The sequence below is a fragment of the Lepidochelys kempii genome, chromosome 17, assembly GCF_965140265.1.
Source record: "Lepidochelys kempii isolate rLepKem1 chromosome 17, rLepKem1.hap2, whole genome shotgun sequence".
NCBI lineage: Eukaryota > Metazoa > Chordata > Testudines > Cheloniidae > Lepidochelys > Lepidochelys kempii.
Genome location: NC_133272.1, coordinates 18,951,543 through 18,964,500, shown reverse-complemented (window position 1 = coordinate 18,964,500; position 12,958 = coordinate 18,951,543). Strand labels below are relative to the sequence as shown.

Genomic DNA, 12,958 nt, shown 5'->3' with positions numbered 1-12,958 from the left:
CATGGCCACCTTGAGCGTCAGGATAGAATGGATTCTTCAGCTCTGAAAGCACAGGTCCTGACCATTAAGGTAACGGAGAATCCCCACCAGCTGTCCGCAGTAGAGTGCCTCAGCAAACCTCAGCACACCCTTCAACTGGATCTCCCATAACACAGCTGCTTCCCTTGCATGGTTAACTTACTACTTACAAATGCAACCCAGTTAGGTACTCAGCAAGTTCAGTGTCTGGTGTATGGACTCCATAGATAGTATGTAAAGCCCCAGTGTCTGTGCTGAACTCCCTGGAACACACAGCTACCAAACAGCAAAGCACGACCTGGACTCAGTCCGGGCTCTTACCATAAAAGAGGGCTGTAGCTTCCTTAATGGGGTCTGGAATCGTCTCTAGACTGTGAACAGCAGCACCCTGGGTGGAGAAATCAGATGTGAATAGGAACTCTTAGTGTAGGTGAGTAGCACAGGTCTGAAGGTGAGGAAGCCCCACACCCGATCAGAGCAATAGTTCATCAAACGCATTCTCCTGTCCCACTTGTGGCCCATACCAGGTTCTTTGGTGGTGGTTTTAAGATTATGCTTTCCCATATTCTGGGAACGAGGGCTACACATTATGAAATTCGTGGGCTGAACTGTGGAAATGACAATGGTCAAAGTTCTGATATCCTGCCCCAGGGACATTTTCATTGCATTGACTCCGGTTGGCTGTACCCAGTGCTTCAGTCCAGCCAGCAGCATGAAGTTTCAACACACCTAAAAGGCCTGAATATAAATGTGCAAAGAAGCAGAATGCAGGCAGACTCTGAAACAACAGATGCCAGAAGCATCTGAGAGAGCTCAGGGAGAACTGGAGTCTGGGGTGAGGAAAGCATCAGAATGGAAATCAGGAGAGCAAACATGGCTCTAACGTGTCAAGCCCAATAAGGGTGGGCTGAACAAGGAAAAAGGCACCTCTGTCCAAATCTCAAACCTGAACCTTTTCTTAATGTTAGGATAAATTTTGGTTTAAATTCCTCCTTTCTGTTTTCCCAACAGGCTTCCCCATCATTGCTGAAATCCTTCTCAGAAGGTTTGCCAACCCCTCCACGGTCCTCGTGGTGGCCCTCAACTCTTGTGAGGAATGGGAACACTCTAGAGTTGGGGGTAAGGAGGCAGAGATGAATTCTGGGGCCTAGGGAAACTAGAGCAGGAAATATTTTTATAGATCAGTTAACTCAGCAGAGAGAATGAAGAACTGAGAGCCTAGCTTGGAGTAGCACAGAGGTTTTTAAGGATGATGGGAGTGGGATGATGGAGAAGATTTTGAGGGATGTACGGTATCTGGAATAGTAGAAGGGGAAGGAGAAGGGCTGGAAGGCAGAGAAGTGGGGGAGAGGAAAAGGAACTGAATGCAAATAAAGCTTTTGTAATCAATGGGTCAGCAACTGGAAGGAAACCTTTGGAATTACCTCAGCATCAGGGCGACGCATTGAAGACATGGACTGGATAGTGCTGAGGTCACGCTCCAGGTTGGTGATGAGCTCTTTCTGATCAGCAACAGTAGAAACGGCTTCAGTGAACTGGATCTGCAGCTCAGCACAGCGTGCTGAAAAAGAAAGCCAGCGAAACTGGTTGGTCAGCATGGAGGGCCTCGACCTAACTCTCTTTTCATCCCACCCAGCTCCCCTTTGGTCTGATGCATGCAGCATCTGCTGCTCTAGAAGAAATATGCAAATTCAGCTGCCTAACATGGTGTCAGGAGCCTCCTCAGGTAACCAGGTTTCATCCTGGGGCTGTACTCTACCACACCTGACACAGCTTTCGACCGAGTGCTGCAGATAGAATCATCTGTTCCTGTGAACTGACCATCCCTGTACATTCATTTCATTGATCTGATTTCAGATTATCTACTCCCATGTGTTGCCTGATTCTCTGTCATTGTTATTTCTGAAGGGTACAGAAAGTTCTGTAGCTTTCTGAATGGCCAGCACTCTCCTCCACCTCTCATTTCAAAAAACAGACCATGCTGTGGGGAAGAAGGAAGGTTTTACATCATGAGACCCAGAACCCTAAATGATGTACTAGCAACCCTGTTGCATTGTCCTGTTAGTCCCTTTGGATTCTACAGGCTTATGAGGGAGGAACCTACCCATACAGATCCTTCGGGTGCCGGTGCCGTGTAAACGATTGATAACAGTGCTGCCGAATAGCTTTCTGCAGAGGTTCCCAATGCATGCTACACACCCAGCCACAACCACATACTGGGCACAATGAACTGGGGCAACGCAGCCTTGTTTTGGTCTTGCACAGTGGCCATCTGAGTTCAGTTATGAATGGCAGGGGCTATAAAAGGCATTTAGCCTAAGAGCTGCACAACATCCCATTTGCAAGAGCCAGGGCTTGTGCATTATATCTGGGGCTCTGGAACTCAATACAGTGGAAGCTCAGCAAAATAATAACTTCCTGCATGTGCTCAGGACTGTCTGCTCTCAGGTGAGAATTTCTGTCAGTATTGCTCAAGTAGCTTATTCCACTGGCAAAACACATTAAGGGCTTAATTTAGGCTAAGTAGACAGGCTCCTCCACTGTAATGCATGGAACCTGATCAGAACTTCCGCACAGTTCTGGAGGAGGGTTTGGATGTGGCATTCTGGTTCAGACCCATCCCTATTATGTGTCTAAGATGAAAATGATTTTGAGATTCCTGAGCAAAACGAACAAAATCACCCACATGCAGTTCTGAAAGTGAGGCTGTGAAAATGGCAGAGTGGGGCTTCGCATTTTTCATCTCTCAGTGTTTCCAGATCAAATGTGCTCAGTTCACAAGTAACAACAAAACTTAGCCAGGGATCTGAGAGTCAGGCTAGGGTCTTTCTTACTGACTGTAACCAGTTAAAGCAGCTGCAGGTTAAATGGTTGCCCTGTGTCAAGCCTGGAAAACAACACTGTGTACAGGGGGTTTCCACACGTGTCACCGATTGGAACTTGCCAACCAATACTGCTGATGTACACAAGCTCCCCATTTCTGTGCTGGGCTGGCTCTGCAGGGCTGCCAGGAATAAGCATCAATAAAAGCTTATTTTCATTCCTAAAGTTAGTTGACCAAGCAGATCTGACTGGTACACAAAGCCAGTAAGTAAGAGTCAATAGTAAGAATGTGCCAATTTTAGGATGTTTTCTGAATAAAATCACACCTTAAAACATGACAAGCATTTTTCTATGCAAGAAACAATTTCTAGATGACCAAAACTAGGAACTTAGAATGAAAGTCCCTGTTCATCACTAATGTCATAGCTATATACATCTCTACACACACAGAGAATATCATTAAATCAATGCGTCTTCAATTTACTAAGAAAGAATTAGGGCCTGCTGCACTACAAATGAATTTCTCTTTCGATACGATCATGTACCTACCACTTATGGACTCCATCTATGTCTCTTGGTATTAGGAAAATCCAGCTCTCTAGCTGTTTAAGCTTAGTAAAAAACAATATACTAGAGGTATAGAATCATAGAAGATTAGGGTTGGAAGAGACCTCAGGAGGTCACCTAGTCCAAGCCCCTGCTCAAAGTAGGACCAATCCCCAACTAAATCATCCCAGCCAGGGCTTTATCAAGCTGGGCCTTAAAATCTTCTAAGGAAGGAGATTCCACCACCTCCCTAGGGAACCCATTCCAGTGCTTCACCACCCTCCTAGTGAAATAGTCTGTAACGTGCCACAAGTACTCCTTTTTTTTCCCTAGTGAAACAGTGTTTCCTAATGTCCAACCTAGACCTCCCCCACTGTAACTTGAGACCATTACTCCTTGTTCTGTCATCTGCCACCACTGAGAACAGCCGAGCACCATCCTCTTTGGAATCCCCCTTCAGGTAGTTGAAGGCTGCTATCAAATCCCCCCTCACTCTTCTCTTCTGCAGACTAAACAAGCCCAGTTCCCTCAGCCTCCCCTCGTAAGTGGTGTGCCCCAGCCCCCTGATCATTTTCATTGCCCTCCACTGGACTCCCTCCCATTTGTCCACATCCTTTCTGTAGGGAGGGGCCCAAAACTGGACACAATACTCCAGATGTGTCCTCACCAATGCCGAATAGAGGGGAATGATCACTTCCCTTGATCTGCTGGCAGTGCTCCTACTAATGCAGCCCAATATGCCATTGGCCTTCTTGGCAACAAGGGCACACTGCTGACTCATATCCAGCTTCTTGTCCAATGTAATCCCCAGGTCCTTTTCTGCAGAACTGCTGCTGAGCCATTCGGTCCCTAGTCTGTAGCGGTGCATGGGATTCTTCCTTCCTAAGTGCAGGACTCTGCACTTGTCCTTGTTGAACCTCATCAGATTTCTTTTAGCCCAATCCTCCAATTTGTCCAGGTCACTCTGGACCCTATCCCTACCCTCCAGCATATCTACCTCTCTCCCCAGCTTAGTATCATCCGTGAACTTGCTAAGAGTGCAATCCATCCCATCATCCAGATCATTAATAAAGATGTTGAACAAAACCGGCCCCAGAACTGACCCCTGGGTCACTCTGCTCGATACCAGCTGCCAACTAGACATCGAGCTGTTGATCACTACCCATTGAGCCTGACAATCTAGCCAGCTTTCTATCTACCTTATAGTCCATTCATCCAATCCACATTTCTTTAACTTGCTGGCAAGAATACTGTAGGAGACCTTATCAAAAACTCTGCTAAGGTATATAGATTTGAATCCTGCAGTTTTCATACAGGCAAAACTTTCATTAGCCTCAGTGAAGGCTATAGGATCAAGCCCACAGGATATGAATTTTCAGCTGGGTGAAAGCTTAATTAACAGCTGGTAGAGTCCCTCACTGATGATGCACCTAATAATTAGTTGTGTTTTTTTTTAAAGAAGGAAAAAAGATGAGAAACTAACTATTAACGAACTAAAACTTAAATGTCACTAATTAATTCTAACTATTCCTAATTATTTTTCCTAGGTTCTCATTGACACTGCTACAGTGCTCTGTCTCAGGCCAAGGATGGTTGAGAAGGAACTGAGGGTGTTGAATCTTGTGCACGTTAGATGAGGCACCAACGGTGCTGCGAGATGATCACTGTGCGCGTGTGACCCAGACAGACACTGCTACCGAAAATCTCTGATCAATGGCACTGGGACCCCCGCAGGAGGACACACCTCGAAGAATCTCAGCAACTGCACAGGGTGAGTAACCATCTCTTGCCTAAAATTCCAAACAGTTGGGAGGAAAAATGCTCATTTATCAAAAGTTGGATAGTAAGAGATGCTTAGATTCCAAGTGAAGAAGCTGTGCTTGGAAAGCCAGGGCAGACTCTTAGAGGTCCTTAAGCACCTCTTTGCAGTCATCCAGGTGTCATTTTGAGTCATGCAAAGCGTTTACAGCAAAAGCCCAAATCGCATGCAAACCTCTGCTGGTTTGGAGCTTCACTACAAACCTGAAACGAAGTCTTGAAAGGTTGGCTGTGGTTTGGGACCCTTTAGCTTGAGTCTGGGCTGATGTAGATTCCCCATTGAAACCATGCAGGGTATGTGCTTTTGACATAAAACCAGGTGAAATCTGCTGGGTTTGACTGTGTCTTACAGTGAGATTTTGAGCTTGTTAGAATCTGCAACTTATGAAAGTTCAGACTTGCTAGTGCCACACTATTCCCACAAAGCCCAGTGATCCAGAATGGCAGAATTCCCTGCACTCCTACTGCTTACCAATCATCATGGCCTGGATTTTTTTTTAAAAACCTGCAATTCAAAGATAATTTATCAGCATAAACAAAGATGACAAAAGATTAGAGCACAAGACTGGGAATTAGGAGACCTAGCTCCTAGCCTAAGCTCTGAAACTAACTCACTTCCTGGGCTTGGAGGTCCCCTTCCTTTTCTGCATGATTGTATTCCTCATCTGTGAAATGCCAACAGTGCTTTCCCTACCCCCCAGAGGTATTGTGAGGAGGAATGGCGTGTGAATCAGAGAGATCATTTCACACAAGCTGCTGTATTAGTGCCAACTATTATTATTGACCGTCTCAAACGCTACTTACACAGCAGGTGGCTGCAGAAGATCGGAGCATATTTACAGGGACAAATAGATATGTATGGCAGGCACAATCCAGTTATTTCTTTTTGCTGCATCTATGTTCGAAATCCATGACACAACACTCCAGCGTTTTAGGGCAGGGGCTGAGAACTTTTATATATAAAGATACAGTATAAATGATCAGCAAACAGCAGTATCTGTACAGTTGTAATAGAACTACAGCCCCCTAGAGGGTGCTGTTTCTTAAGAAATGTGAGAGGGTTACTCTCTACTCTTCAGAGTGCTTGCACTTGGGAGAGCCCTGGAATTCACTACTGTATATTCAAAGGAATATTTCCAGATACAAAATATTTGGAAACAAAACCTCTTCCCTAAAAAAAAAATATTAGGGCCCAATTCTGCAGTATGCTCAGCACCATTTAATGTCCACTGGCCCCAATCCTGTACCCACAGATGTCAGTGGCAAAGCAGCCATTAACCCCAACAGAAGCAGGACTGGCCCCATTGATAGGAGTGCAGGTAGAAGCGCTCTGCACCTTGCAAGATTGGCCTGTAGAGGATGGCAAGTCCAGGGAAAGGGAAATGTTTCCTTTAATCTTAATCCTGTGCATGGGGAAATGTAGCACTCATAAAGCAATCCATTATAGCACTGACTAGAGAGGGTGGTAGAGGGAGGAGGAGCACAGAGAGCTGGAAGTTTGCTAGAGGTTTCACTGGGTACTGTGTGCTTGTAGCATCTTGGGGAAAGTGTCAGAAAGGGACTACAAAGTTTTGCTAAGCCTGTCATGGAATGAAGAGAGATGGCCATGGAGGGCTCAGAGACAGGGGCCCTCAAATGGGGATGGGTCGGACAATCAGCTAAATGTCTAGGTGCCAGTTGAACTTTGGATTTGCTAACTGTTAATTCAGACTCAAGAACTAAATTAGTTTAATACATTTGAGGAATCTTTACTTGGACACATTCAGCGGCAGTATAAAAGCATCAAAGTAAGAGGGATGAGAAATGAATCAACATTATTTTGCACTTGTACAGCATCTTTTATCTGGGGATCTCAAAGTGTGTTACCGTGTGGGTCAGTATCATTATCGCCATTTTATGGATGGGGAAACTGAGGCACAACAGTGCCCAATGAAACACAGTGAATCAGCAGCAGAACTGGAAACAGAAGCCAGATCTCCTAACTCCCACTTTCCAGCTCGGACCACAAGACAATATTGCCTGCCCAGCTAGAAGAAATTCAAAACATCCTTTTGTTCATTTTCCAGTGGCTTAGGGGACCCTGTCAGTAGAAGTACATGCCTCAAAGTTTACATGCAAAGGAAACATTAATTTTGCATTTTATTTTTTGGGCCAGTGGGATTTTTTGATGTACAAAAGAGCCCCGAAAAGATATTTTTTCCCCTCTGCTTGTTTCCAAATCTTGGAAACATCAAGAATATTGAACTTTTGACTTCCATGTTTTTAGGCAGACCAGAGGACTCGAATGGAAGCTCTCTCAATCCTTATCGGAACTTTCCTTCTAAATATTCTTCAGATGCTTGAGTTAAATTGTTAGTTTTTTTAATAAGGAAAGTACCCACCCCTGCCCTCAACTGGCTGAATTTTAAATGGAGTGAAAAAGGGTTCTCTCAGTTGCTCAGGTTTCACTCCTTGGTACTGGCCATGTCATAATTCTACTGATTCTCCAGTCATCCACAGAGTGTCTTCCAGGAAAACAGTAGACACAGCTTGAGTTTCTAATGTAAAAGACAACGAAAATTAGAACAATCCACACTTCCTCTTAATAGGCCTCTTTTCAGGCTTCGAATATCATCACTAAAAATAAAAAAGAGGCACAACCCCCTTTTTGTGTCTATGCAGGTCATCTTTAACTTCACACAGTACATAGAATAACCTGTGTTAGTGGGTTAGAATGCCTATGTCTTAAGCTTTCAGCTAGAACAAAAGAATACTCATGTTTTATTTTCGGTATGTTGCCACATTTAACAGAACTCACTGTAACCCTTCAGGCTCTCATATGCATTGAACCAGTTTAAGATAAGTGAGCTTTCATTGACTGTTCAACTTCAAGTGAACATACTGCAAGAGATAATGGCACAAATAAGCTAAAGTCCTGGGAAAACTAGAATTCTCAACTGTACTGTTCATTCTCAAGTTTGGTGGCCTCTAGCATACTTGACAGGTACAACTCAGTCTGAATTACTAGGGCTCTCAGTACTTCCAGCACTTTTTGTTAAGGGTGGTGATGAACTGAAACAACTGGACAATCTTATGCACTCAACCAGCAACCTGAACAAAATATCAACACCTCCTGAAACTTGTCATTCTCTATGTTAGTGCTGTCTGGAGCAAGAATGGTCTTTACCTGTCGACTCAGCCTGACAAGGATGAAATATTATGTAGCTGGAAATAGAATATTACTGAAAAATCTTGTACTTTCCTGGGAGGATCTGAAGAGGCAAAAGATAGAGATTTGAAGCTGTTATTGTTTATGAGAAGCTAGCTTGAGACGGAGGCATATTATCAGATTCTAGATTGACTGAGTATCTTTGTTTTCCATATCCACCAGCTTTGCACTCCATTTGCCCATTACAATGGCTGTTAGGAAAAATTCTAGCTCAAAGCCTTCAATTTTCTTCTGACTTGTTGATTGTGCCATACTTACTTTAAAAAAAGATATGCAAATTTACACAATGGCTTTGAAATAAAAACTAACAAGAGGCTGGCTGAAACGAATTCTGCAGATTTCGAAGGTCCTGAGCTTTGGTGTGTATGAAATCCTAATAAGAATTTTGCTGGTTGTGCCCATCTCTAAAGGTAACATTTGAACCTCTGTCTAAATCTAGTAATTTCAACAAAACAGTTTTGAATGCATCGTTGCATGATTTTACTAGAAGAGCTAGAAATCACATTAAAGTTCTCAAAGACAGACATCTTGCATAATTGCAACAGAATGATCTTGCCACATGCTTCTTTTCTTATTTGATTTAAGCTATTCTGCTGTGTAAATGATATGAAAACTGAGGAGCAACAAGGAGCCCTACCTAAACTGTTCACAATACTGGCAGCATTCATGAGATAAGCCGTAACTGGCAGTGGGTACCATTGCCAAGACAAATCCTGTTTGCTTATCTTTTCTAATTCCACCAGCACTGTATTGGAATTCTGCGCCAGCAGGGAGGTGGGAAGGTAATTTAATTTGTCTTTCTGTCGTGGGTGGCACTGGGATTCCTCTAACTAGTATGCCAGGGGCTGGGGATTGACATTTGTACAATGCTGGAATTCTGATCCACCGCAGTAAAGACAAAACCGTCTTTAACATCCTTTGTTGCCTGAGAAGGCTGACAGGAATATGAGCCTGGCAAAGAATATCCTTTTGGTTTAGAGAAAAGACAACTCATCTCAGGCATATGGGCACTCAGCATTGTGTATCCTGAAACTGGGGTTTCTATACAAGCTGACATAAGCACAGCAAGATTCCCAGACTGCTGAGTGATGCATGCCCATGTGTGAGATGAGAATTGAGCCCTAAATCCTTGCAAGATAATTAGTTTAAGGTGATCTCAATTGTAGTTGAGATATATTGCCACTATTGATTCTAACTGGGCTATAAACGCTGTCCTCCATGTACGTCTTTTGTTCTATTAAACCTGAATCTTGTCACCTGGATTTTAGCAAAACCACCACTGTCACGGGAATAAGAGCTAAATTGGGACTTCCATCTGGTAAATGAATTCTTCTATTGGGTAATTGCCTATGGGGTGATGTTTACAAGAGTCCCTGGAGGTCAGGAAGCAATTTAAATGACACACTTCAGTCAGATGAGAACTGGCATGCATGTGAAATGTCAATCCATTTCCCTAGTGTGCAATCCCCTCTGACTTGAAAAGAGCTAGTTGGGGGATGCTGAGGCTGGGTGAGCATGTTTCAGGTGGTGGAGGAGATGGCCCAGTTGGAGAACTGGGTCATAGAAATTAGTGATGGAAAACGCCTCTTAAATAATCAGACAGCTTGCATGAGGATAAAAGGTCAGAAGCCATTATGGTTAGGAGCTTAGTGAAAACACAAAAGGCTGAGGGAAAAGTTTTCATGAAATGCACACAATTGAAAACTGGAATCCAGCATCTGAAAAAGGAAATAACTAAGGGGCAAGTGGCCATGTGCAAATATGCCTCCCAGAAACTGAGGGCACAAAGAATCTTCCTGATTTAGGAAAGGAAAGGTGTCAAATCATAACGAACGAAAGCCTCTGTCCCCTTGATTTCTTTGGTATGAGATCTTGGAACCATTTCTGAGTCACTCAAATTATGGACTGATCCAACTCCCATTGACAACAATGGGAGTTAGAGCAAGTCTCTTGTAAGGACTGGATCATTTAGGAAGAAGACTCTTATGACAGGGATTATTGAAAAGGATCATTTAATGAGCAGAAGGGCTGACTTGGCAGACTGGAGCAAATAAAGGCATCTCCTGACCAGAGAGTACTGAAAAGGAAAATGCTAGCGCTGAGTGCTCTTCAGTGAGTCATCCAAACTACTGTCTGATGGACAGCATCATAGCATCATAGGCATCTGCAGGCCTTCTGGGTCTTAAAAGGGTTTTGCTGTCCACTTGAAAAGATTAGGGCTGACCACACTAACATCCAGAGGAAGAGAACACAGATTGTACGAAAAGGTTGACTGTAATAGGTTTAGACCAATCATGAATGTTCTGGCTAAGTTTGATAGCAACTTGCACTGAATTATTTGCCCACCCTTTTCACTTGTGAGAGTATCGTCAATTTTAGAATTGAACAGTTTTTCTCCTTAAACTGAAGGTTAAAATTCTTGTCTTTAATATCAAGAAAAAAAAATACTGACAGCCTGAGCCTCCGATGGCACTTCAACCATGGTAGTTAAGAATCCAGCAGATGTACACACACATCAGAAGCATGTTCATAATAAAGAAACCCTGACAGTTCTCAGAGTGATAAGAACTTCAAGACATGGAAATAATCCTAGTGACTGGACTCTCTTGGCAAATCATGTGCAGCATCTGTTTCCACAGATGGAGGAAACTGAGATGCCACAGCAATTTAGTTTGAGATTATATGGCCTGACAAATGAGAGGGAAGCTTTATGATTCCACTAGTTGATAGCTTGTTTTCTAAATGTCCTGGACACCCTGGATTTAGATAACTCTGTAGAAAACAAGAACAGCAGTGATTTGCCAGGCTAGAAGAGACTTTTTTTTAAAAAAAAAAACAACCACCCTATCTTTAGCCTCTTAGAAGTGGACAGACAGAATGGAAGTGCACTGAAACACAGATGGCTTGGAGGTTCTAAGATTACTTTATTGACTGGAAGGAAGATGCTTTTACAGAGATTACGACTTGCAATGCCCCTATTTGATAGGTCAATACTATCCCAACTTGAAGGATGGGGAAACTGAGACATGGAGTCTGTGATTTACCCAAGGTCAAAGCTAGTCTGTGACAGCCAGGGCTGGAACCCAGGCACTGAAGCAGCAAGTCAGGACACCTTCTGGTACCTCAACATTCTTAGCTTATTGATCATCTTTTCTTTTTTCTCTCCCCCTAGTTAGGACTGATTTGTTGTGAACAGTTATTTAGAAGCAGTTAAGGTGATATGTATATTTGTCTGCATAGGAAAGTACATTCTAATCTCTTTTGGAATATCTGTTCCAGGAGCTGCCTTTGCAGCCCAATGAGATTAATCTCCTGCTGCGATGTTAGAGCCCAGAAAGAAAATCACGTTTACATATTGCTCTTTTTGTGGAGGCAAGATATTGATGTCTGACCTCCCTAACCAACACCTCAGATGCTTTGGTGAAGGGCACTTGCCCAGTAGATGTTCCCCCTGTCTGAAATTCACTGCTGGGGTCCACAAGTATTAGGAGTCAGAGCTCTAATCCTTGTTGATGGGAGAGCTTCCAAACTGGCATATCAGTTAGAGCTAGTTTCAGGCTCTTTGTTGAGTTGGGGTACATCAATGCATTTTGAGAGGGTCTGGAGAGTTCTCCGTCAGCATTCAGCAATGGAAGAAAGAAAGGAGAGATGGCACCCTCATCCCCTAGTGCCCTGCTTCTCTTCTAATAGATACAGAGATCATGGTTGAACCTACATCTGAGAGGTAACTGTTTGGTGCAGGAAGTTCAGTGTTTGGGTCAGCAGTCTTGGAGACATGATTGGAGTGCTGATAATGCTGTAGTCTCCTTTTTCTGCCTTGCATCAGATCCACACTAAAATTGGAACGACACAGAGAAGATTAGCATGGTCCCTGCGCAAGGATGACACGCAAATTCGTGAAGCATTCCATATTAAAAAAACAAAAAAAACAAAAAAACAAATCTCCAGTGAGATCAGTCTTTTCTGCCTATCAAAGTACCAGTTAGTACCTGCCTCACTGAAGTTTAAATTATGCCATTAGTAAAGGACATTCCTGTTGACGAGGTTGTAGAGGTCAGAATCCAAAACAACTTGTATTTTCTCATAGAAGATGATATAACAGAAGCATCATCATCACTCCTGCCAAAATAGTCTCATCAGGAGTGTAGAGATATCTGACTTTGAAAAAATAATCAATTATTTGAGGAGGGGCCAAATATTGTCACTCTGCTTTCCATAAAGTTGATGAGATGAAGGCTGGTGTCTTCCATAAAATACTGAACCATGCCTCACAGGCCTTCATTAATAAAGACAGCCACTCTGCACGGATGACTGTTCCAGGTGTCAGACAAACTGACCTTTGTCTTGAGCAGTGAAAAGTTCAAACTACTTCAAGTTCTTCTTCTTTAATAGTGTCTGAAGGAGGCATGGCCAGTCAGATCTCAGATCACCACCCTAGGCGACAAATATGCCCAGAAGGTAGTGCTAGGCTGGAAGTCAGATTAGTCAGTCACTTTACAGATGAGTAGCAATCAAGCAGTGTTTATTTATTACATCTGTACCTGA

The 12,958-nt window shown here is 43.4% G+C and overlaps 1 protein-coding gene and 1 non-coding gene across 3 annotated transcripts in view; one reads left to right on the top strand and one right to left on the bottom strand.

Annotated features, from left to right (window-relative positions):
• Positions 1 to 12,958, bottom strand: part of CUX1 (cut like homeobox 1) — a 402,959-nt gene that overhangs the window by 29,762 nt on the left and 360,239 nt on the right. For both annotated transcript variants that reach the window (XM_073315649.1, XM_073315650.1), the window contains 2 exons: positions 1,443 to 1,579; positions 340 to 406 (listed from right to left, as the gene is read on the bottom strand). In XM_073315649.1, coding sequence (XP_073171750.1) covers positions 340 to 406; positions 1,443 to 1,579 — 204 coding nt within the window. The remainder of the gene's footprint in view (positions 1 to 339; positions 407 to 1,442; positions 1,580 to 12,958) is intronic.
• On the top strand, positions 12,224 to 12,329 carry LOC140899909 (U6 spliceosomal RNA). Its single transcript, XR_012155496.1, has one exon. It is a non-coding gene; the product is annotated as a U6 spliceosomal RNA (small nuclear RNA).